This window comes from Echinops telfairi, unplaced genomic scaffold (assembly GCF_000313985.2).
Source record: "Echinops telfairi isolate 266 unplaced genomic scaffold, ASM31398v2 ScPeMD7_7467;HRSCAF=8505_0, whole genome shotgun sequence".
In the NCBI taxonomy this organism is placed as follows: domain Eukaryota; kingdom Metazoa; phylum Chordata; class Mammalia; order Afrosoricida; family Tenrecidae; genus Echinops; species Echinops telfairi.
This window is the reverse complement of record NW_022111367.1, coordinates 5,405,998-5,428,121: the sequence shown is the minus strand read 5'-3', so window position 1 is coordinate 5,428,121 and position 22,124 is coordinate 5,405,998. Positions and strand designations below refer to the sequence as shown.

Here is a 22,124-nt window from a genome sequence, read left to right as displayed (position 1 = left end):
GTATGTCCAGTTGTCTAGAGATGGGCATTGGGTCTCCATCATGCGCCACCCTCATTGACGAGGATATGATTTCAGGCATCCTATTTCAATAACAAACACTGCATTTGTTCCAAGAGGCCTTGACTCCATGGATGGAGCCAGAGGTGACAGGGGGCCCAAGCTCAGTCAGGCAAATCCTTTCCCTGAGTGTGGTCACGGGGCCCCTGACCTGGGGCGATGCATGGGATGGTACCAGCAACCCCGTTAGGCATGCACACTCAGAAAGGCATCAGGTGCTACCTGTGGCAAGGGCAGAGCGGAAACAGTGTGGGGCCAGAATCACAGCACAGCAGATTCCAGAGAGACAGAAGTGCTCCCCCCAGGTCCTGCCAATGCTCCTGTCCCTGCTCCTGCCGCTCCTGAACCCAGCTGGGCTTCTGCTATTGAGCTCTGTAAGGCTGTCCTTGGGGTCTATTAATCAACTATTGCTGTTCAAGTCAGCTTGTGTGGGGTCCTGTCACTTGCAGCCAAGTCATCTCCAAGATGTGTGACTTTTCTTAGCCAGAGTGTCCACTGTTCTCATGGCTGAGTGAGCTAGCTTTGAAAAACCTCCTGGAAAGGTACAGGCAGGGCATTGGAGGAAACAGCTCATCAGCGCTTTGGGTAATCCATATTTTACTGTGAGTTTCTTCAGTCGTGCCTGCCTGCAGGACGTCCCAGCCAAGATGAGAGGCATTTGGGGGATTCAGAGTAATGATGATAAAAGAGAAGAGAGGTATTTTAGAGTACTGGCCCCTGGGGGAAGGCAGGTTTAGGTAGAGAGAAGGCACCTTTAGCTACTGGAAAATTTGCCCAAGGTTAGTCGTGCTGCAAGTGATGAAGAAAATACTTCATTATCATTATGACTCATTAGTATTTTTAATTTACACAATGCCTGCCTTCCAAGGAACTCATTAGGTTCATTATGAGGAAAGATTTGGGAGTGGAATTTATGTTAGACAGTCTTCTAAATATGGCAAGGAGGACTTTTATTACACGGGTACATGACTTGCAGCAAGTCTCTCTCCATAAGCTAATTAAGAAAGGATGTCAAACCGTGTCACACCCTGGGAATGCTGAAGGGAAATGGTGAGCTGCTTCAAATTTTGCTAAAACCATTTCCCAACCTCCATACACTAGGTTCAGGTGGTTCCAGGAATCATCCCAGATCTTGGATCTGAGAGATTTTAACAGCACAACACAAAATGCAATTATTGCTTGATGAGAAAATTATATTTTAATTTAGTGTAAGAAAATGGATTGGAGCTTCTATTAAGAAACCTTAAAAGTCACCTTGCAATGAGAACCACTTTGGCTCCGAGCCGATGGGTTAGGTACTTCCAACAGCTGTACTGTCTGCTGGAGTAAAGCACTGTCCTTCTACCTCTGGGACGTTACTGGTGTCGATTCTGCAAGTACCAAAGAACTGCACTGTGAATGCCATTTGGCACTTCCCACTTGTACAATAACAAAGATGCCTACAGGGAGCCCTGGGAGACACATGCTGACGTTGGAAATTGCCTAAGGACTCCTTCAAAAAAGATCAGATTCTCTGGGGACACCAGCAGGTCAGAGCCCCAGAGAAAACAAAGGGCAGTAGCATCATCAGCTTCTCAGATCATGGTTTGGGTGTGGGGTCCAGTTCCATTTACTCAGCAGGCAAGGGCCTGCTCTCTGCCAGACACAGTGCTATGGGCTAGGGAGAAAGGGAGGCCCCTGCCCTGCGCTTCACAGGGGTTAACAGGTATGGGCTTAACCACGTCACACTATGAGCAGAGGGGGTGGAGGAGCTGACCTGTGTCCACCTGCGTAGCAGTAACACGCCACTTTGGCTAAGATTTGGGTAAACTGGCTGTGGGTGGAGAGAGGGTTGGGCATAGGAAGGCGTGTGTTCCAGACATACAGCACAGCCTGTGCAGGAAAGCCCTGAAAAATCAAACCAAACTCACTGCGGTCAAGTAAATTCCAACTCATCGTGACCCTCTATGACAGGGAGAGCTGCCCGGTGGTTTCCGAGACTGTAACTCTTCACAGGAGCCAAAGGCCTCATCTTTCTCCCAAGAAGTGACTGGTGGTTTCAAACTGTTGACTTTGCTGTTAGTGCCCCTCAACAGACTCTAGTTCAAGGAAAAGCAAGCCACCAGGGTAGCTAAGGCCAGAGAGCAAGGCGGAGAGTGGTACAAAGTGAAGCTAGAGCCCCAAAGCCCATATCAAAGGCCCGGAAGAGCTATAAAACCTACGGGTGATTTTCAGCAGAATGAAGCATCTTCCTGGAGAAGGTAGGGAGGAGGACAAGGTAGGCCCAGAGACGGACCATTACTCTCCTACGTTACATGATTTGGTAACAGTGACTCTGTGTATTTTTTGCATCTTCTTAGATGCTTCCTGTATCATTCAATAGTTTGTCCACAGACTTTTTCAATAATCTGGAAGCTCTGCTGACTCTGTTCCCCTTTAGGTGATTTTGCTGGTATTTGAGATACCAGTGACATCGCTTCCAGCATCACAGCAACACACGTGTCACCACAATAGACAAACTGACAAATGATGGGAACCCCCTTGTTGTTGCTAGGTGCCATTGTCTCAGTTCTGACCCGTAGTGATGCTGTACATCACAGAATGAAGCAGTACTTGGTCCTCCAGCATGCTCATCATAATTCCTATGTTTGAGCCCATTGTTGCAGCCACTATGTCAGTACATCTCGTCGAAAGCCTTCCTCTGACATATTTTGGACATGTTGTCAGGAGAAACCACTCCCTGGAGACGGACATCGTGCTTGATAAAGTAGAGGTAAGCCCTTGACAAGATGCATTGGCACAGTGGCTGCAACAATGGGCACAAACATAAGAACGACTGTGAGGACGGCGCAGGACCGGGCACTGTTTGGTTGTTGTATTGTACTTAGGGTTACCATGCGCTGGGGCCGACTGGACAGCACCTGACAATAACCAGGAGGTTCAGGAATAAGACGACTGGAACAGAGGCTGGGGAGTGATCGAGCAAGTGGCAGATGGAGGTAGTCTTCTTGTCAACCTGTGAGAGTAACTAGTTATCGCAGCAAGCACGTGCATCAGTGGTTGGGAGAAAAGCAGAGTGAAGCCAGGTGCACTGAAATGCGGAAGTGAAGGGAGAGCAGGGAAAACGCTCTTTAGGGCAATGGCTGTGGCCAAGAGAAGAAAGGCCAAGTGCAGTGTGGGGGAGAGTGGCCAGCTTCGCTCAGGCTGCCCAGCACTCTCATTATTTTAGGACTTAAAAGAAACCAGATTGTTGGTCACCCAAATTGCAGTTCAGCAATGTTTTTATTTTTAAACATGGGCTGGGCAGATATATCTGAACATTCATGCAAGGCACAGAATCCACCCTGGCTTATGGACCCGGTGGCCTTTGGATGCAGGGGGTTACCTGATTCCTGGCAGGAATTTGGTGATGTTTTTAAAGGAGCGCACTAACAGCAGTGCTCACCAGACACCCAGTTGGGGACAGTAAGAATCAAAAGATGTAAGAGAGGCATGTCCTGGTCACCTATAGACACCACACTAAAGCCTCTAGCTTTAATGAGATCCTTTCATCTTCTGGGAAGGTCACACCACACACACACACACACATCACTGAAGTTGCTTCCACTTGCTGGTTCCCAGGGGCACCCCACGTCCAGGCCTTAGGTGGGGCAGCCAAGTTCTGGTCAGTTTTCCTGTTGTCAGACACTGCCTCTCACCTGTGCCAGAGTCTTTGAGGGGCGCCATCAGCCTCAGAAGGTAAGCAGAATGTGGGCACTGGACTCCTTAAAAGATCCCCCTTGCATTCCCTAAATGAGTGTCTGATGAGCACTGTTGTTAGGACACGCCTTTAAAAACACTTCCCAAATCCCAGTCGGGAGTCAGATAAGTCCCTGGGTCCACAGGTCAAGGTAGATTCTGTACTGACTTGCTTAGCAGTGCTTCAGAGCTGTGCGCTTTGTCTGGGAGATGAAGGCAGCACCAATTCCTGAGCTCTGCAGAGCTGGGAAGTCTTAAAACCAGTCAAGGGCTCCCTGGGTAGTGGGCAGGGCAGTGTGGAGGCCCTGGACCTACGTGCTTGACTCAAGGAAACCGTTGTTTCTCATTAAAAGCAGCCTTTAAAAGAAAGAAAAGCAGCCTCCATGACTGGCGGAAAACCAGAGCTCAATGGGAAAACCGTCTTTGTTTCTGGACTTATTTTCTCTTCTCAAGAAGGGGAGCCCAGGGTTTGAGAAGTGCCAGGCCCCTGCGGGCTTCTCCAGCCTGTCTGAAATCTGTCCTGCCCACCCCCAACCTATCAATTCTCTGGGTTAAAATGTCTTCAAAATTGGAAGAGTAATAAGGCGAGTAATAATAACAACAGGTATTACTGTGACTAATTAGAATAATGTGGTCTTGACAGTCTCACTAATAATCAGATCAATGGAACAGAATAGAGCCCCAAAAGAGAAGCAACTTAATGAAAATCTGGTATATGATAATGATTATATCACTAATCCACAAGAAAGATAAGATTATTCAATAAATAGTGCTGGGGCATTGCTTATTTTAAAAGAATATGAGAAAGAATAAAGGGAGGGAGGAGGAAGTAGGAGGCTTATTCTCTGTCTTAAATAAAAATAACTTCCAGATTAAATGCTTATAAGAAAACAGTAACAAATACACCTGCCTACATGAACAATTTAAATGTGTGTAGCAAATATAAATATTAAATGTAAAAGTACTCTAAACAGAAAAGAAAACATATTTGTGATAAATGCACCAGAGGAGGCTCATAAATCAATTTAAAAGATGACCATCTAAATAGAAAAACAGGCAAATAACCAGTCAATCCCCACCTCAAATACAAATGGCCAGTAAACTGGCACCAACCCAGAGTTTAAGATCACTAGCAACCCTAGAAATTTCAATATGATAAGAAGAACACATATTCTATCTGTCAATTTTGAGAAGATTCAAATGGAGTTTGTTAGAAATCAGAAATATAGGTGGGTGTGATGGTTAGGGATTATGTCAACTAGACACTTCTGAGTAAGGGTAGGGGTGGAGCTCAACCTATCAATTATGTCGCAGCCTGATGACACCTTTCATGTCATAAGCGTTTTTGAATTAGAGAAAGAGAGAGAGAGAGAGACCTGGGAGGCTCAAATACACTTTAGCCCTTTGCCTTTGGCCGGAGCTGGATCTTGCATGTGGTTCATCAAATACCTGTTGTGTCACCTGCTGATCCCAGGAGCCACCCATGGACTATTGATGGATTCATTTGGCCAACTTTGGACCTCTGCATCCACCAGCCTGTGCCGCCTGCTGTCTCTGCATCATCATCCTGGTCTGGTTCCCTGATCGCTTTCCTGGTGTGTTGCCTGCCAATCCCAGGAGCAGTCATTGGACTATCCTTACTTGAGTGGGAACTCTCTTCCCATATACAATGTATACAAGCTTCCCTGGTTTTGTTTCTCCAGAGAACCCAACCTAACACGGTAGGAATATAAATTGCTCTAATTTTTCTGCAGGGCAATTTGGTAATATATATCAAAGGTCTTAAAAATGCTTATACACTAAGTTTCTGTAATTTCAAATGTACATAAAATTTATGTACCCAAAGCAGAGACTCACATAAGCTGGGATACTAATGTTCATCGCAATATTATTCATAGTAGCCAAAAGGTAGAATCAGCATGATGGAAATTGAAAGACATGAAAACATTCAGTCCACTGGTCTAATGGACCACACACACATCAGTCTCCAAAACCAAGAGACAGAAGCTCTAAGTGGTACCCAGCTACTACTGGCAACCTCTCTGAAGGGTCACAGTATCAGGTCCTGGATAAAGTGGGAAAAATGTGAAACAGAACTCAAAGTAATTAAAAACACCAGTCAGATAGAGACTGATGGAGCTCACAAGGTTATAACTCTAACTCATGCTTCAGGTCTAGAACTGGCCTTACTCTGGTGGCTCAATTTTCAGCCAACCAAGAGTCAGGTCTATAAGGTGAACAGTAACACGTGAGGGATGCACACCTTAGAATAACCAATCCTTTAGATCAAACAGGTAGCACTTACCCAAGGCCAAAGTTCAGAAGGGTTAGAAGAGGAGGAGGAATGGAAACAGGTGACAGAGGGAAGACCTCAGATAAATGATGGGTCACTGAGGAGATTGCAGTGAATGAGATGAAATGAAGTACATGATTGTTGAATGTAAAATTGACTATCTGTTGTGTAAACTTTCACTCAATTCATATTAAAACGTTTTCTTAAACGTTTTTAAAAAGGGCAAATATTATATGATTCCACTTATATGAAATACTTTTAATAAGCAAATTCATAGAAACAGAAGCAGATTATTGGTTACCAAAGGCTGGTGGGTAGGGGAGAATGAGGAATTACTGCTTAAGACAGTGGTTCTCAACCTGTGGATCGTGACCCCTTTGGGGGTCAAACAAACGTTTCACATGGGTCTCCAGATTCATAGCAGTAGCAAAATTACAGTTATGAAGGAGCAACAAAAATAGTTTTATGGTCGGGGAGTCACCACAACATGAGGAACTGTATTAAAGGGTCTCGGCATTAGGAAGGTTGAGAACCACTGACTTAAGAGGAGTTATTGCTTAATAGAGTTTCTACTAAGGGTAATGAAAGTGTTTTCAAAACAGTTAATGGTGATGTATTAAAGACACTGACTTTAAAAAATGGCAAACACACTATATTCCTCTGGTTCCTTGAGGCTTCCTCACCCCCCACTACCATGACCCAGTGCTGCTTCTCAATTCAGACTAGATTGGAACATGTACACAGGTATAGAAAGGGATGAAGCTCATGACACACAGAATCCAGGAACAGGAGTGGGAATAGTGATACCAGAAAGGTAGGGGGAAGAAGGGGAGAAGAAGGGGGAAAGGGGGATCCGATCACAATGATCAACACATAACCACACACCCCTTTACAGGGGGAAGAACAACAGAAAACATGGGGGAAGGGAGACAGCGGTCGGTGTGAGAGATGAAAGTAATAACAATGTACAATCTATCAGGGGGTTATGAGGGTGGGATGGGGGAAAGAGCTGATACTAAAGGCTCAATTGAAAGTAAATGTCTAGAGAAGAATGAGGGCTACATATGTACAAACATGCCTGATTCATTTGATGTATGGATTGTGATAAGAGTTGTACTAGCCCCCAATAAAATTATTTTTTTAAATGGCAAATGTGGCAAACTTTATTATATGTTTTACCTCAATAATTGTTTTAATATATTTACAGAAATGTTCCCCTTTTGAATCACTTTTAATATTGAGAAATTGGAAACAACTTAAATAGTCCTCAGTAGGGGACTTGATTTTGGAGCATTCATACAACAGAAGATGCTCTTCTAGAAGTAATATTTTAAAAGATATATAATGGCATGAGAAAATATTTATAATATAAAGTTAAGAGGGAAAACACAAGACTCATTGATATATATACAGTAGGATTCTAGTCAGAAGAGGAGGAGATGCTCAAAAAAGGCTTCAAGGACTAATTGTTCTTAGACTCAGGTTACAATGAAACTCAAAATCCATTCGTGTCTCTATGGTTTATAGATGTCCCTGGTTCATTTTGGAGACATCATTATCATGTTATTTTAGAGACCATTATAAACCATCCCCCGGGGGCATATGGTAATTCTATTCATAGTATCATGAATTTAGCCAGGATATAGAACACTATTGAGAAAAGGAAAATGTACATGTATAGAACAGCTCTTTAGACCAAAATACATGAGTTATTGACTTGCACAACTTAAAAACTTAAATGACTGGATACTATTTACACAAACAATGAGGTTTGGAGATAGGGCAAAACATTCAATAACACTTATTCCTAAAGAAAAATCATAAAGAAAAAGATGCTATCAGAAAGAATAGCATCTTAAAGGCTTGTCTCAAAACAAACAGCCATCTAAGTAAGGCTTCAGTCAAATCCACACAGAAAGAAGCACACAATCATTTATAATTCAAGGATTGTAAATAATAAAATCCAAGACTGGAGTAAGGAACAGGATTAGTGCTTACATTCTGAACACCTGATTTGTAGAAGGCTATGGATGATCATGAAAGGCCAAAATCCATTTGCAGACTCCACGCATGTATAAACTGGAGACTCCCCTTTGGCCATAGGCCAGTGGTATGTATACCCTTATCAGACTAGTGCATTGTAAAGTAGATTATTATAGATATAGTTAGATTAAAATGTAACACCTAATCTTTGAACCTCCCTTTTGACCCATTTTCAATTTGTTTCAGTTTTATTATTTTCTGCTTTCTTCTTGATTGAGGTTTTTCTCAAGTTTGTCATTTGTTCTTATTTTTGCTTTGTATGTTTTTCTGTATATGAAATACAGCATAGGTAAATGTACAGGACAGTAACTGGATGAGTAGTGTCCTAGAGCACAGCAAGGGAGGGTGCAGGGACATGAGGAGCTAAGAACGAATACTAGAAAGAAGAAAATGTTTGTGCTTGACACAATGGATGTATGTGTGGATTGTGATAAGAGTTGTATGAGCCCCAATAAAATGATTAAATTTTAAAAAGTTAATGATTGCACAGCTCTTAGTGTGAATTGTTTATGATATGTGAACTATATGTCAATAAATCTGGTTTTAAATGGCTTAAAGAAAATCGACCTAAAATGTTAGTAGTGGTTATTTCTGGTTATTACAGGTGAGCTTTAGTTATACCCAATTTACAGTATTAGAAAGTTTGGGGAGGTGTAAGCAATTTTTCCACAGTCATGTAGCTGGAGGACCATCAGCTCAGCTCAACGAGCCCAGATTGAGCTCTTGTGAAAATCTAGGCAGTGCCTACCCTCGAGGACCCCATGCTGTGTGCAAGAAAACCAACCACAAAAATGCTAACTAATTGCAACTTATGTCAACCCAAAGTATCAGAGTAGAACGGATCGCCATGGGAATTTCAATGGCTGATCTTTCTTTGGAGGGAGCTCTAGGTGGACTCCAACCTCCAACCTCGCAGGTAGTAGTCTGGGCCTTTTGCCATTTGCACTACCCAGGCATTCCCTGTGTAATAAATCAACCTCTGGTCAGGTGATATCTATTATGCTACAAAACTATCCCCCACAAGGTGCTCTGGGAAGTGAGAAGAATACACCTGGCTAACCTCTGAGTAGGGACAATTAGTGAAGATTTCCCAGAGGGTATGCGAGAACAGGGTGGTAGTAATGCCAGTGTTATGTTCCAAAAATAACGGGGTTGAGTGGTAGAGGGTCTGGGCAAATAATAGGAAATCCGTTTGGACAGTAGGTGGGTCTGGTAATAAAAGACTTCATATACAGGCTAATGAATGTGAATGTTCAAACATACTAACTAACATTTCTATGGGACTTACTATTTCCAAAGAACAATGTTTCTCTTAAGATCCCTGGTGGCATTGCTAACTGAAAGGTTAGTGGTTCAAACCCACCAGCTGTTCCTTGGAAGAAAGATGAGGCAGGCTCCTATAAAAATGTACAGTTGAACGTCCCCACCCCCAGCCAGTCCTGGGGCTTTGGGGCTTGGCTCGAGGGGAGTCCCTCTGGGACATGGGGGTGCAGTGAACGGTGTGACCCTTTGCTGGGCATGCCTACCCAGTAGGGTATGCTGGGCCCCTCCAGGGTTTCCCATATGGGCTCCAATAAATTTCTTCCCTTTTGGTTAAAAAAACAAAACAAAAACCAAAAACAGATGAACAGTTCTACTCCACCCTATTGGGTAGAATAGACTTACTGGTGGTGGCTTTGGTGTTCTTGGCTTTGTCCTCCTCTTGGACATTCGAACCTTTTTGAGCTGGAAGATGGTCTTAGGAGCAACATGCTACTCAGTAAAGCTCAGGGTGAAGATCATTGACAAGCAAGAATGCTGGGAACAAGACACAGTCTGTGTGGATGAAAATCTACCCTGGAAGTTCGGTGCTTTGTTTTTCTTCAAGGCTTCAGACTTTAGCGCCTGAGTTAGTTAATTGTGCCAACCTGGCCAATAAACACATGTGGGGCTAATTGAAGGGCGGAGGGATAAATAGGTGGTGAGCCTCGCCTTTCTAGTTCTCAGGTCGCTTGCTTTGTGATGGTTGCACCAGGGTGCAGCTGCCTTCGCAGTTCCCTGCTTCAGCTTGCAAGATTGACTTCCTACAAGACACCCCCAAGGAGAAGTCACATGGACCTATCCCGATGCGGCCCTGGGTGCTGGAGCAGCCGTGTGGAGACCCCTGCTAGTGCTGAGATGCTTATTCGTTCACTGACTCAGCTTTCCTCCTGCAGTCGGCATCATTGCCTCTCTTTTGTGAGCTGGAGGATTTTGTGGACTGGTGCTGGGTTAATGGGTTAATGTTGGACTTGGCTTGGGCAGCATTGGGTTGGGATGTTTTCATGATGCACATTTTCTTTACATAAAACTCTCTTATACATGAGTTGCTGTGGATTTGTTTCTCCAAAGTACCCAGACTAATACAGTGCCCTTCCTGGATCAAAAGAGCACTTCCCGTCTGGTTTCTAAAATTGTACCCATACCTAATTCTCTCACTAGACTAGAAATTCCTTTCTTTCTGAAACCTTAACACTGGCCAAAATACCTATCTCATCGCTGGTATTCTATAAATGTTTTTTGAACAAATAGGATGCTTCTGTTTATGAAGTATTTTCATTCATCGTTACAAAAGATATCAAACTCAGATGACCTCTTTTCAAATAATTAAAATATCATACAACACACCTTTCTGAGAGACTTGAATCCTTGGATGGAGCAAAATGTTAAGTGTTCAACTAGCTGAAAGAAACCTCAGAAAACAGATTGTGTCTGAAAATACATGCATTGAAAGCCAGGGGAGAACAATCTTTTGTTGGTGGTAGATTATTCAGCAATATCAATTTCATCCTGTCTATAGGAGGGGTACACTCTCCTAATTCTTGACTTTAGGCTGGTGATATGATCTGCTTTGGTCATCTGGAGACTAGCAATCCAGAGGTTTGAAATGTATTTACCCACTTGGACTTCTGCCATTGCCGTGCCCTGGGGCTGCTGCCTGCTGATTCAAGGAGGATGAGCGACATTTGGCCGAATCTGCTGCTCAGACTCACCAAACGGAGAGTACTCCACCTAGTTGACCTACTTATTGTCTGTCTCTGAGATTTTGGAGTTATTTTGCCATGGCTAACACTCAATTCTAAAAATGCACCTACAGAACTATTTGTAATACACAGAATCACCATAAGTTACAACTGATTCAACAGCAGCTGTTTTATAACAGGTCGGGTTTTATTTCAGAGGTCTCTAGGCAGCCCAACTTGTTGGCACACAACGACTAGCCTAACAACTGTTGGTTTGAACTTAGGGACACCACAAGAGGAAGGCCTGGTCACCCGCTCTTGTGAAGGATGTCAACCAAGAAAGCACGGGGAGCCCTTCCCTCTGGTACACAGTAGTCACCAGGAGTCAGAACCCACTTGGCAGCAAGGAGCTCTTTTGCTCTTTGCTCCTTACGGCGAATCAAGAACTCTTAGGTTAGCTACTTCTGACCCTCCGATGCCTCTTCTGTAAAATCTGTAAAGTTGCAGACGGTAATCAAAGAAAAGCCATTCCTACAGTCAGCAACTCATGGAGTGTACTCCCTATGCCTCGGATTGTTACTTAGGTGTTCCTAGACCTCAAGCCACTGCTCCGACAACATTGATCACTGGGCGTGAGGATGCTTCAGTGAGTAGACATTCCAAATTGCATAATGCCAAGCTGCAGAGCAGTACTGTTTGCTGCTGTGCCAGTGAGTTTGGCTTTGGTGAAGGGACCTAAAAGGAAGTGCCTGCCCCTTCCATCTGCCAGAGAGTTGTGGTACCTGCCTGGTTACAATGCTCAATTAGTTGATGACCCAGCTGTCCGGGAGAACGCAGAGTTCGTGCCTGCGTTCTGTGCTCCACGGTGTGAGAATGACTAAGAAGTTGGTGAGACTTTTCATCTGCTAATGCTTGAGCAGTGGCACGCTGCCACCAACACACTTAGCCAGCCCCTCCTGCCTCTCTGTCTTCATTCTTCACAAACCCTTCATGCTGCTGAATACTAACAGGGAGGATGGATTTGGCTCCAGCAGAATCCAGACACGGGCAGGAGAACAGCAGACAGACAGACAGAATCTGCCTCTGAACTTGGTTCACCTCCATGGGTTTACTTCCTCACAAGTCTGCCCACGGACACTCTGTTATCTCACGGAGGGTACTTTGAAAAATCTCTCCAGGCCCAACCACACACTCACAAAAGGTTGTTATTAGCTGCTATCAAGTCAACTCCAACTCCTAATGGCCCGTCCTGTACCACTCTCATGGTCAGCTGTGGTTCAGACCACTGGGAACCACAGGGTTTTCATGGGCTAATATTTGCAAGTCCTCTGCCAGGCTTTCCTTTCTAGCTTGTCAGTCTGGAAGCTCCCCCAAAACATGCACAGTCTCATAGGAACATGACCATATCCACTGACAGATAGATGCATGTGGCTTTACATGAGGGACATTCACCAGAAATAGAACCCCTTCTACATAGAAGGCAAGAATTATTTTCAAATTTGATCTAATTCCTATACTCTGAATCATTGACTCACAATCTGTGAGCTGTATACTATGAATGTATGATGTCTAAACAGAGAATGCTGTGCAGGCATGGACTCAGAAGATATACTGCCTGTAGCCCGCCAACATCCAGACCCTTAGGGTCAGATGAGAAAGCTTGTAAGTACTGGTGTCACCCTACCCTCAGTGCTAGCAACCTACTGCTGTTGGTTTGGGGGCATGACAATATTTCTAGAGGCCCAAGCTAACCTTAGAAAATAACCTATCTCATAGAGCATAATCTGGCTGAGAAAACATGTTTCACACAGGAAAATCAGTCAGCAATTTCTTGGGACTCAGACAGAGGTCTGAGTTTTTCATTTGGCTCTGGACCAACCTCAGAGTGGTAATATTTTAACCTCTGTCCTTCCTCATCTGCCCAGTAAAGACCGATTCAGTTGCTCCCTCCTTGGTTGGCATGCCTCTTTACGTATTGCGGTTTTGTACTCTAGAGGTCACGAGTAAATGTCAGAGCACATGAATTATTGTACTTCTCAGGGAGGTTGCAAAGATCAATACAATGTCTCTAACACAAATAGGAAATGAAAATTAAGAGATATCAAGGTTCTCAGAACCAGTCTGGAGTCATACAAAGGTGCAATACAACTGGCCATATAATGGAAGAGGGGGTCTCTTTAGAGTTCATTATACCTACTCTCACTTTCAGTTCATGAAAAGATGCCTCTCCTTTTAACGATCTTTTGAGATAAGGTATATATGTAACATTTGCCATTTCAGACATTTTTACATGGACAATTCAGTGGCATTATGTTCACCATGTGGTCCAACTAGCACCCCGTTTTTCCATCACCCTTGAAAGACACTCAGTGCCCCTTTAGAAATGCCTCCCCATTTCCTCTTGCTCCTAACCAACCCCCTCAAACAAAACAAAACAAAACAACTATCGTGGTTGAATTGATCCAATAAAACAAAGTCTAAATCCCCATAGCAGTTCTGTCATGTCCTTCCCCAGCGGAGCAGGAGCAGGTGGTGAGCAGAAGAGCTGTGCCACCAGAACTCCTTCCCTTCCCACCCTGGCTAACCAGTAATGCACTTTTATCTTTGCATAGCGGAAGCATTTCATGTATGACTTTTGCGTGTGACTTACTCCCCTCAATATAACGTTTCGAGGTTTATGCAGTCCTGTTGTAGCACGGCTGAGCCATAGTCCATTGCTGTGTTTGCACCACATTCTGTCCCGTTCTCTCCACCAATTGTCTGTCATACTGAGTGGCCTTTATGTTGCTGTGATGTTGGAAGTTATGTCACTGGTACTTCAAACGCCAGCAAGGGTACCCAGTGTCAACAAATGCCAGTGGCGCTTCCCGAGAAGAACAGACTACGAAGTACTCGGCTGCCCGCTTCAGAAGACGTGGCCACTGAAAACCTTATGCGTAGCATGGAAACACTGTCAGGTGGTGGCGGCCTAAGGAACAGGAGAACATTCTTGGAGCCAGGTACGGAGGATGGGCCCCTCAGGTCAGAAGGAACTGGAAGCGTGACTGAGGAGGAGCTGTTTTCTGAAAGTAGCCCATGGTGAGGTGAATGGAGTAAAGCCTGGGAGTGGAGCCGTCGCGCGTCACTTCTGATGCGGCCCAACTCAAAGTGAGACGACACAATCGCAAAAATCTGACAGAAAAGAGCCTATAACATAAGAAGTATGAATCTAGGAAAATTGGAAGTTGTCAAAAGTGAAATGCATAAATATTAATATCCTAGGTATTAGTCAGCTGAATAGGACTGGGATTGGTCATTTTTATCAGAAAATCATATGGCTTACTATGTTGAGAATGACCCAAGAGAAATGACATTGCATTCATAGTCAAAATGGATAATTCAAGATCTATTGTGAAGTACAATGCTGTAATAGGATTATAGCTATATTCCTTCAAGGAAACCCAATCAATACAATTATTCAAATCTATGCACCAGCTACAAAAGCTAGAGATGAAGAACAGAAGAATTCTACCAACATCTTCAGTCTGAAATGTATCAAACACACAATCAAGATGCATTGGCAATTAGAATGCAAAACTTGGGGGGTGGGGTGGGAGAAGGCACAGTAGTTGGAAAATATGGTCTTGGTGGTATAAACAAAGCTGGAGATCACATGATAGAATTTTGCAAGGCCAATGACTTGTTCTTAGCAAATATATTTTTTCAACAATACAAGCAGTGACTATACACATGGGCTTCTCCAAGTGGAATACACAGAAGCCAAATTGACTACCTCTGTGGGAAGAGATGATGGAGATGCTCAATTCTAGCAGCTAAAACCAGGACAGAGGCTGACTGTTGGAGAGACCATCAATTGCTTATATAAAGTTCAAGTTGAAGCTGAAGAAAATTAAAATAAGTCTATGAGAACCAAAATATAACCTTGAGTATATTCTACCTGGATTTCAATAACATCTCAAAAGAACAAATATCTGTCTTGGACAAAGTGTGATCAGAGTGCTCCTTAGAGGCAAGGCTGCAGAGCCTTCGTCTCAGGTACTTTGGACAGGTTGTCAGGAGAGACCAGTCCCTGGAGAAGGACAGAGTGCTTGTAAGGTAGAGGAATAGCAAGAAAAAGAAGGCCCTCGATGAGATGGAACGACACAGTGGCTGCAGCGATGAGATCAAGCTTGGGAACAATGCGAGGCTAGCGCCAGACCGGGCAGGGTTTCATTCTGCTGTGCATAAGGTCACTGTGGGTCAGAACCGACTCAGTGGCTCCTGACAACAACAGCATCCCTTGCTCTGCTGATGGACACAGGCGGTTTCCACTTTTTGCTCCTGTAATGGTGCTACAATAAACACTACTGTACATGTGTCTGTGTTTCAGCTTTTGGCTCTCTTGGGTGTACACCTAGGAGTGGAATTAGGGTCAAATAGTAATGCTATTTAACTCTTTGTGGAAGCCCCACACTGTTTGCTACAACACAGGCTGCCCTCTCCTTGGTCTCCATCCCAAGCCTTTGGCTCCTCTAAGAAGCACCCACAGCAGCAGTCTGTCCTGATAGCATGGCTGTCCTCTTCCCTCACAGTGCTCCCTATATCACAGTAATACCGCGATGGGGTTAAGAGAGGCAAAGCTGGGGACTGGCTGTGGAGGTTCACATTTGAGCTCAACTAACCCTGGACAAGTTATATTACTTCTCTTTGCCTCTGATTCTTCATTTTTAATGTATAGGCAGGAATACCTCCTTCATAGGGTGGTCATGAGGGTTAAATGAGACATGTATGTATATTATGCTCACTAGTACCCAGCACATAACCCACCCTCAGTACAATGGTGGTGCATGGTGGGTGGATGAACAGCTGTTAAAAAGTCCAATGATGCCTCTGCTCAAGTCCTCCCTCAATGCAAGAGCACTTTGTTCTGCTGACCTGGCATTCTGTGATGCTCACCTTCCCGACACAATCACTGAAGACAAAATGTGGTGAAGAAAGTTGATGGTGCCCGCTATTACAAGAGATAGCATCTGGGGTTTTAAAGGCTTGAAGTTAAACAAGCAGTTATCTAGCAGGGAAGCAACAAAGCCCACATGGAAGAAGCACACTAACACGTGTGATCACAGGTGTTGATGGGATTAGGTATCGGGCATCAGAAGACCCAAAGCAAACAACCATTTTGATGCCAATGAGGGGGATCTGAATGGAGACTCAAAGTCCCTCTGTAGATAATTGAACATACAGAATAGCATCGATGAAACACACGTTCCTCTAGTTCTTTAATGCTTCCTCCGGCCGCCACCCCATGCATTATGCCCCCAGTTCTAACTTACAAATCTGGCTAGACCAGAGCACGTACACTGGCACAGATGCAAGCTCTCAACACAGAATCCAGGACAGATAAACTCCTCAGGACTAATATTGAGAGCAGTTGATACCATGAAGGTAGGGGGAGAGTGGGAGGAGAAGGTAGAGAAAGGGAAAACTGATCCCCAGGATCAATATATAACCCCCAAGGAAGACAAACAATGTGGTGAAGGGAGACAGCAGATGGTGTAAAATATGAAAATAAAAATAATTTATAAATTATCAAGGGTTCATAAAGGTGGGAGAGTAGTGGGGGAAGGGGGAAAAAGAGGAGCTGATACCAAGGGCTCAAGAAAATGTTTTGGAAATGATGATGGCAACATATGTACAATATGTACAAATGTGCTTGATACAATTATATATGGATTGTTATAAGAGCTGTAAGAGCCCCAATAAAATGATTTATTGAGAAAATAAAAAGCCCAGTGCTTTGAAAGTTTCACATTTAAGTGTTCTGCTACCGCTGTCTTAATGTCCTAAATAAGTTTGGGACAAGGGCCCCAATTTCCCTTTTGTAGTGGATCTTGATGAGCAGCTGCCTGGGAGTCTTCGGCTGCAGCCTACTCTACGGGTTTTCCCTGCAATAGAGCTACACCCAAAAGGCTGCACAGCAATGCTATCACTGCTGGAACCAAGGCAAAGGTTAGAAACAGCTTAGCTTACGATGCAAATGCAGTATCGATACTGGGGAGAATCTTGGGTTTGTTGCATTTCCAGACCCCTTTTTTTAAGAGAAAATCCAAAGAGGTTAAATACTTTAAGATGCATTAAATCATCTAGGGGGCTTGCTAAAAACAGATTTCAGGGTCCCATTCCCAGAGTGTTGGATTGCTTAAATCTGGGGTAGGGCATGAGAGTGTGCATTTCTAACCAGTTCCCAGGTAAGGCTGATGTTGGTCCGGGAACCTCCCATTGGGAACCACTCACTGATGTAGAATTACCCAGCCTGTGATTGTAGTGCAGCAATTAAACCTAAGTATTTTGTGTTCTAACTATCTTCTTGGCTCAGGGTTGTAGCTTCTACCCTTAGCTGTAATTCTTGTATTTTCACTCTCTACCTGATCTCTTCTTGAAAACAATTTTATAATGAGCATTGAGCTTCCAGTAAAACGGCTTTTTATAAAACTTAGTATCCTGGCACTACATCCACTGCCATTGTGTCGATGCCAACTCATAGGATCCTGACTCTATAGGATAAGGTAGAACTGCCCCATGAGTTTCCAAGATGGCAACTGTTTACTGTTCTTTCTCTTACTCTTTAATTTTATCTTTATATTATTGTTGTTGTTTTCTTCTTCATTAAAAATTATTTCTGTTAGCTTTTCCAGTTTATGAAGCACAGAAGGAGTGGAGACAATAATTGATGAAATGGTTTCTGGGGAATAGGGTGGGGAGGGGGAGGGGAACTGGGGAGCAATCAGTGAATGTGGGAGGTGGGGGAGCATTAGAATGGATTGTGATGATATATATATAACTCTTAAAAAGCAATTCAACTATGAAAGTATATTATACTTGAATATTATATCAAGAAAACTACTAAAAGAAGAAGAAGAAGCCAAACTTGACCAATGGTTGGTTACCATGAGTGAAGGAGGAAGAGTTTTTGCTTATGGGGCATTTAATGGTGGTGGAACAATTTGGAGAGGGATATCAATAATGGTTGTACAACACAAAGAGTACAATCAACAGCACTTAATTAGACATGTAGAAGTTGTTGAATGGGAGTGTATTTTGTTGTATATATTTTTGCCACAAATGAAAAAATAATTACACGAATATCGAAGAGTACAAGAAAGAAGAATATGTTCTAAAATCGATTGTGGTAATGATTGCACAACTCTTCTTGATATGACTGAACTATTGAATGGTAAGGTATGGGGATGAAGTGCCAGTGAAACTGTTAACAGAAAGAAAGACAGTCCCCTCCTTTCCCTCAAGGGCACACAAGGGACATGAAAGGAGGTGGCATGTTATGAAAGAAAATTATGGCAGAAGGATAAATGTAAAACAAATACAATCCTGCCAAGGATCAAGAAACCAAAAACTTGGTGAATGTTCTTCTCAAAGTTTGTTTCACATTCTTTGGTTCCATCTATTCTATGTCTAAGTTCATTCGGTGTAAACACAAACAAGAAAACATCCTGTACTCACCTAGAGTGTTGGTCGCAAAGTTTCTCTCAAGTCCATCTTCTGTGAGCTCTCTCCTATTGACCATGCATCCTGCATTATTGATCTAGAAATTTCAGTTCCCATTTCAAAAGAAAGAAAAGCAGAGCCAAAAGAACTAGTTTCAAATCCCATGTCTCCACCCCCCCCAACCTCGATGGTTGTTTCTGAATGACTCTCGCCCTACAACATGGCCCCTTCTCTTCACAGCACGTCCAGGAAAAGACCACTTGGGCAGAAATCCCAGCTGAACAAGGGTGCAGAGCCCTCTGGGGAGAGAGCACCACCAGATGCCCTTTTGTACAACCAAGTGCTCTGGGAGTTTGTCTAGATTAGCACTGTCCAGTAAGAATAACGTGATTCAAAGTATTCTCGTAGCCACATTCAAATGGCAAAATGAACCAGGTAAAACTCCTATCATAGTATATTTTATTTAATCCAATATATCCAAAATAGTATTTCAACATACACTCAATATGAAATATTAATAAGATATTTTTTCATATTACATGTTTTTAAATCTGTGTTTTACACCTAAAATACATCTCAATTTGACAAAGCTACATTTCAAGTAAGGAGGGCAATGGCAGTTCAGTGGCAGAATTCTCTCTTTCCATATCAGGCCCCGAGATTTGATTCCTGGACAAGACACCTCGTGAGCAGCCACCACTTTGACCATGGAGGCTTGCATGCTGCTACGATGCTGAGCAGCTTTCAGCAGAACTTCTCAACTAAGTTGGACCGGACTAAGAAGAAAGGGCTGGTGATTTACTTCTGAAAACAAGCCAATAAAACCCTATGGACACAATGACCTAATCCACAATGGATCAAAGAGATGGCACAGGTCTGGGCAGCATTTAGTTCCATTGTGCATGGGGTTACCATGAGTCGAGGGCCAACCCAACATGTAGTAACATTTTAAGGGCTCAATAACCAGCCTGGACAGTGCCAGTCCAGACCTCTGCCCAAACAGACATTCTGGAGCACATATGAGTAGAAACCATTAAGACAGAGAATTAGTTTAGGGTCTGACTAGAATATCTGCTCAATTGGGCAAAGAGACACTTTCCCATCTGCATTCTCCTTGGCTCTCCATGGTGTGTTATGTCAATTGTGTTACTAAAGCTGGTGGTGTCTGCAGCAGGCATTTTTGGGGGGGACAAGGTTCTCCCCTTCCCATATCCTCCTCTCTCATAATTGTCATATTATAGTCACCATAGCTGCAGAACTCAGAGATTATATATATGTAAAGTCATTTTATGAAAAATGACCCAAACTTTTCCTCCCACAATACATACCTAGTGTGCAAACACTAAGTAGGAAAGCTCCCTATAAACCTAGCCAACATGCTGGGTTCCCTCTAGAATCAAAGAAGTAAACTTGATTACATGAGCAGGGCTAATTATAAAAGATTCTTATGAAGATTCTGTGCACACGCAATTAGCATACACACGGACAAAAAACACACAATCAGGAGATTTATCTTTGACTTACTGCTACAAAGCTTACCAGAACATTTAGTTTATGTTCCTTCTTGAATTTCTCAGCAAATTTCCAGATGTTCTTAGGATTAGACAAGTCCACAATGTGCAGAAATATATTCTAAAATAGAAAATTACAACGTTTAAGTTTCTAAAACATATATACACACATATATATTATGTATATATATAAATCCATATCCTTTTAATTAAAAATACATGTACATTGTTTTCAAAACTCTAATAGTTCCAAATGACACAAAATGGAAAGCTATAATCACTCCTCAGAAGTAAAGCTAAAGCACAGTTTTCTTAGGAATCCTTCAGAAACATCTTAAGGGTATAAAAATGGTGCGTTTGTTTCTATACAAATGGGATCAGATTATATCCTTCAGTTTTTATTTATTAGTGTATTTGTAGGTATTTTTGTTATATATAAATTTATCATACGCCCTTTAGTTGAGTGTTGTCTAGTGGATTCTGATTCATGTGTGACTGTGTAGCATTTTTGATGGCTGATTTTTCAGAAACAGGATACCAAGACTTTATTCCCAAATTTCTCTGGGTGAATTCCAGCCTCCAACATTTTTGATAGCAGGTGCACTACTGTCAGCAACACCCATAGACTCTTCCTTAAACCCTTGAAGACTGTCAGGTATGTAATTTTTTTGGAGATGTCATATTCCTACTGACAAAAATTTAGAGTTTTGTCAATATTTTGTTCTTTAGATGATATTTAAGGCACATCATAAATGTAAGCTCACAACTTCCTTTGTGATTCTAAACCCTTGCTCGTGATGTCATGTATTATGACAACTGCCTCGGCCACGACATTTAGAATTCCGTGACAAAGGAATCAGCCCCAGTGCTGCCCCTTTCCCCTCATGGTGGTGCACAGAGAGTTATACATGTAGTCAATGATTGAAACATGCTGGCTATTTACAACGTTTCCTCTATGCGCAGCATAGTGCCCGAAGGTGAGACCCGCAGGTTAGTAGACACTCAAAGTATGACAGGGGAAGAGCTGTCTCCTCCTCAAAGTAATGTTCACTGTAATGACAAGGATGGAGTCAAGCTTCAAGGACCTTGATTTTCTGATATGATTCCATTCAAAATAAGAAGAAACAGCTGCAAACATTCACTAAAAATCATTGTGAATCTAGGAAAATTGGGCATTGTCAGAAATTAAATGCTTGAAGAGTGATATCCTAGGTATTAATGAGCTAAAACAGATTTGTATTCAACATTTTGGATTGGACTGTCATATGGTCTACTATTCTAGAAATAACAGACTGAAAAAGAATCGTGTCATATTCATTGTCAAAAAGACCATTTCGCTACTGCCAATGATCAGATAACATGTAAATCCCTACAAGGATACCCAGATAATATGACTATTTTAAGATTTATACGCCAACCACTAATGTCAAATATCAAAGATATTTACCGACATCCAAAGTCTGAAATTGATCAAACACGTAATGAAGATGCATTAGTAATTACTGAAAGAAGGGTCATAGTTGGAGGTTATGGCCTTGGGGAAAGAAATGGCACCAGAAATCTCATAATAGAATTTTGCAAGACCAACAATTTGTTCATTGGAAACACCTTGTACCAACAACATACACATGACTCCACACCTCGCCTCACCAGATGGAATACACAAGAATCAAATCGAGTATATCTGTGGAAAGATGACAGAAAAGCTCAAAAAGATGACGGAGAAGTCAGAATGAGGCAAGAGATGACTGTGCAACAGACCATCAATTACTCAAATCACTCAGCTAGTTCAAGCTGGGGCTGAAGAAGAGTAAAACAAGCCCTTGAAAGGCAAAAGAAGACCTGGAGTATATTCTACCTGATTTTGGATACCATCTCAAGAGTAGATTTTACACATTAAGCACTAGTGACCAAAGACCAGACAAGTTGTAGGGTGACATCAAAAACACCATACATAATTGCGCTTGATCTGACCCAGCCATGCCAAGGCAAGGCACTTGGGGGGGCGGGGGGGTGCAGTGGAACAGCAGGGGAGGGGAG

The 22,124-nt window shown here is 42.9% G+C and overlaps 1 protein-coding gene across 1 annotated transcript in view; it reads right to left on the bottom strand.

The window, feature by feature from the left end:
* Positions 1-22,124, bottom strand: part of DHRS12 (dehydrogenase/reductase 12) — a 70,878-nt gene that overhangs the window by 31,187 nt on the left and 17,567 nt on the right. Inside the window, 2 exon segments of the mRNA XM_045283784.1 lie at positions 18,589-18,670; positions 20,113-20,205. Coding sequence (XP_045139719.1) covers positions 18,589-18,670; positions 20,113-20,205 — 175 coding nt within the window.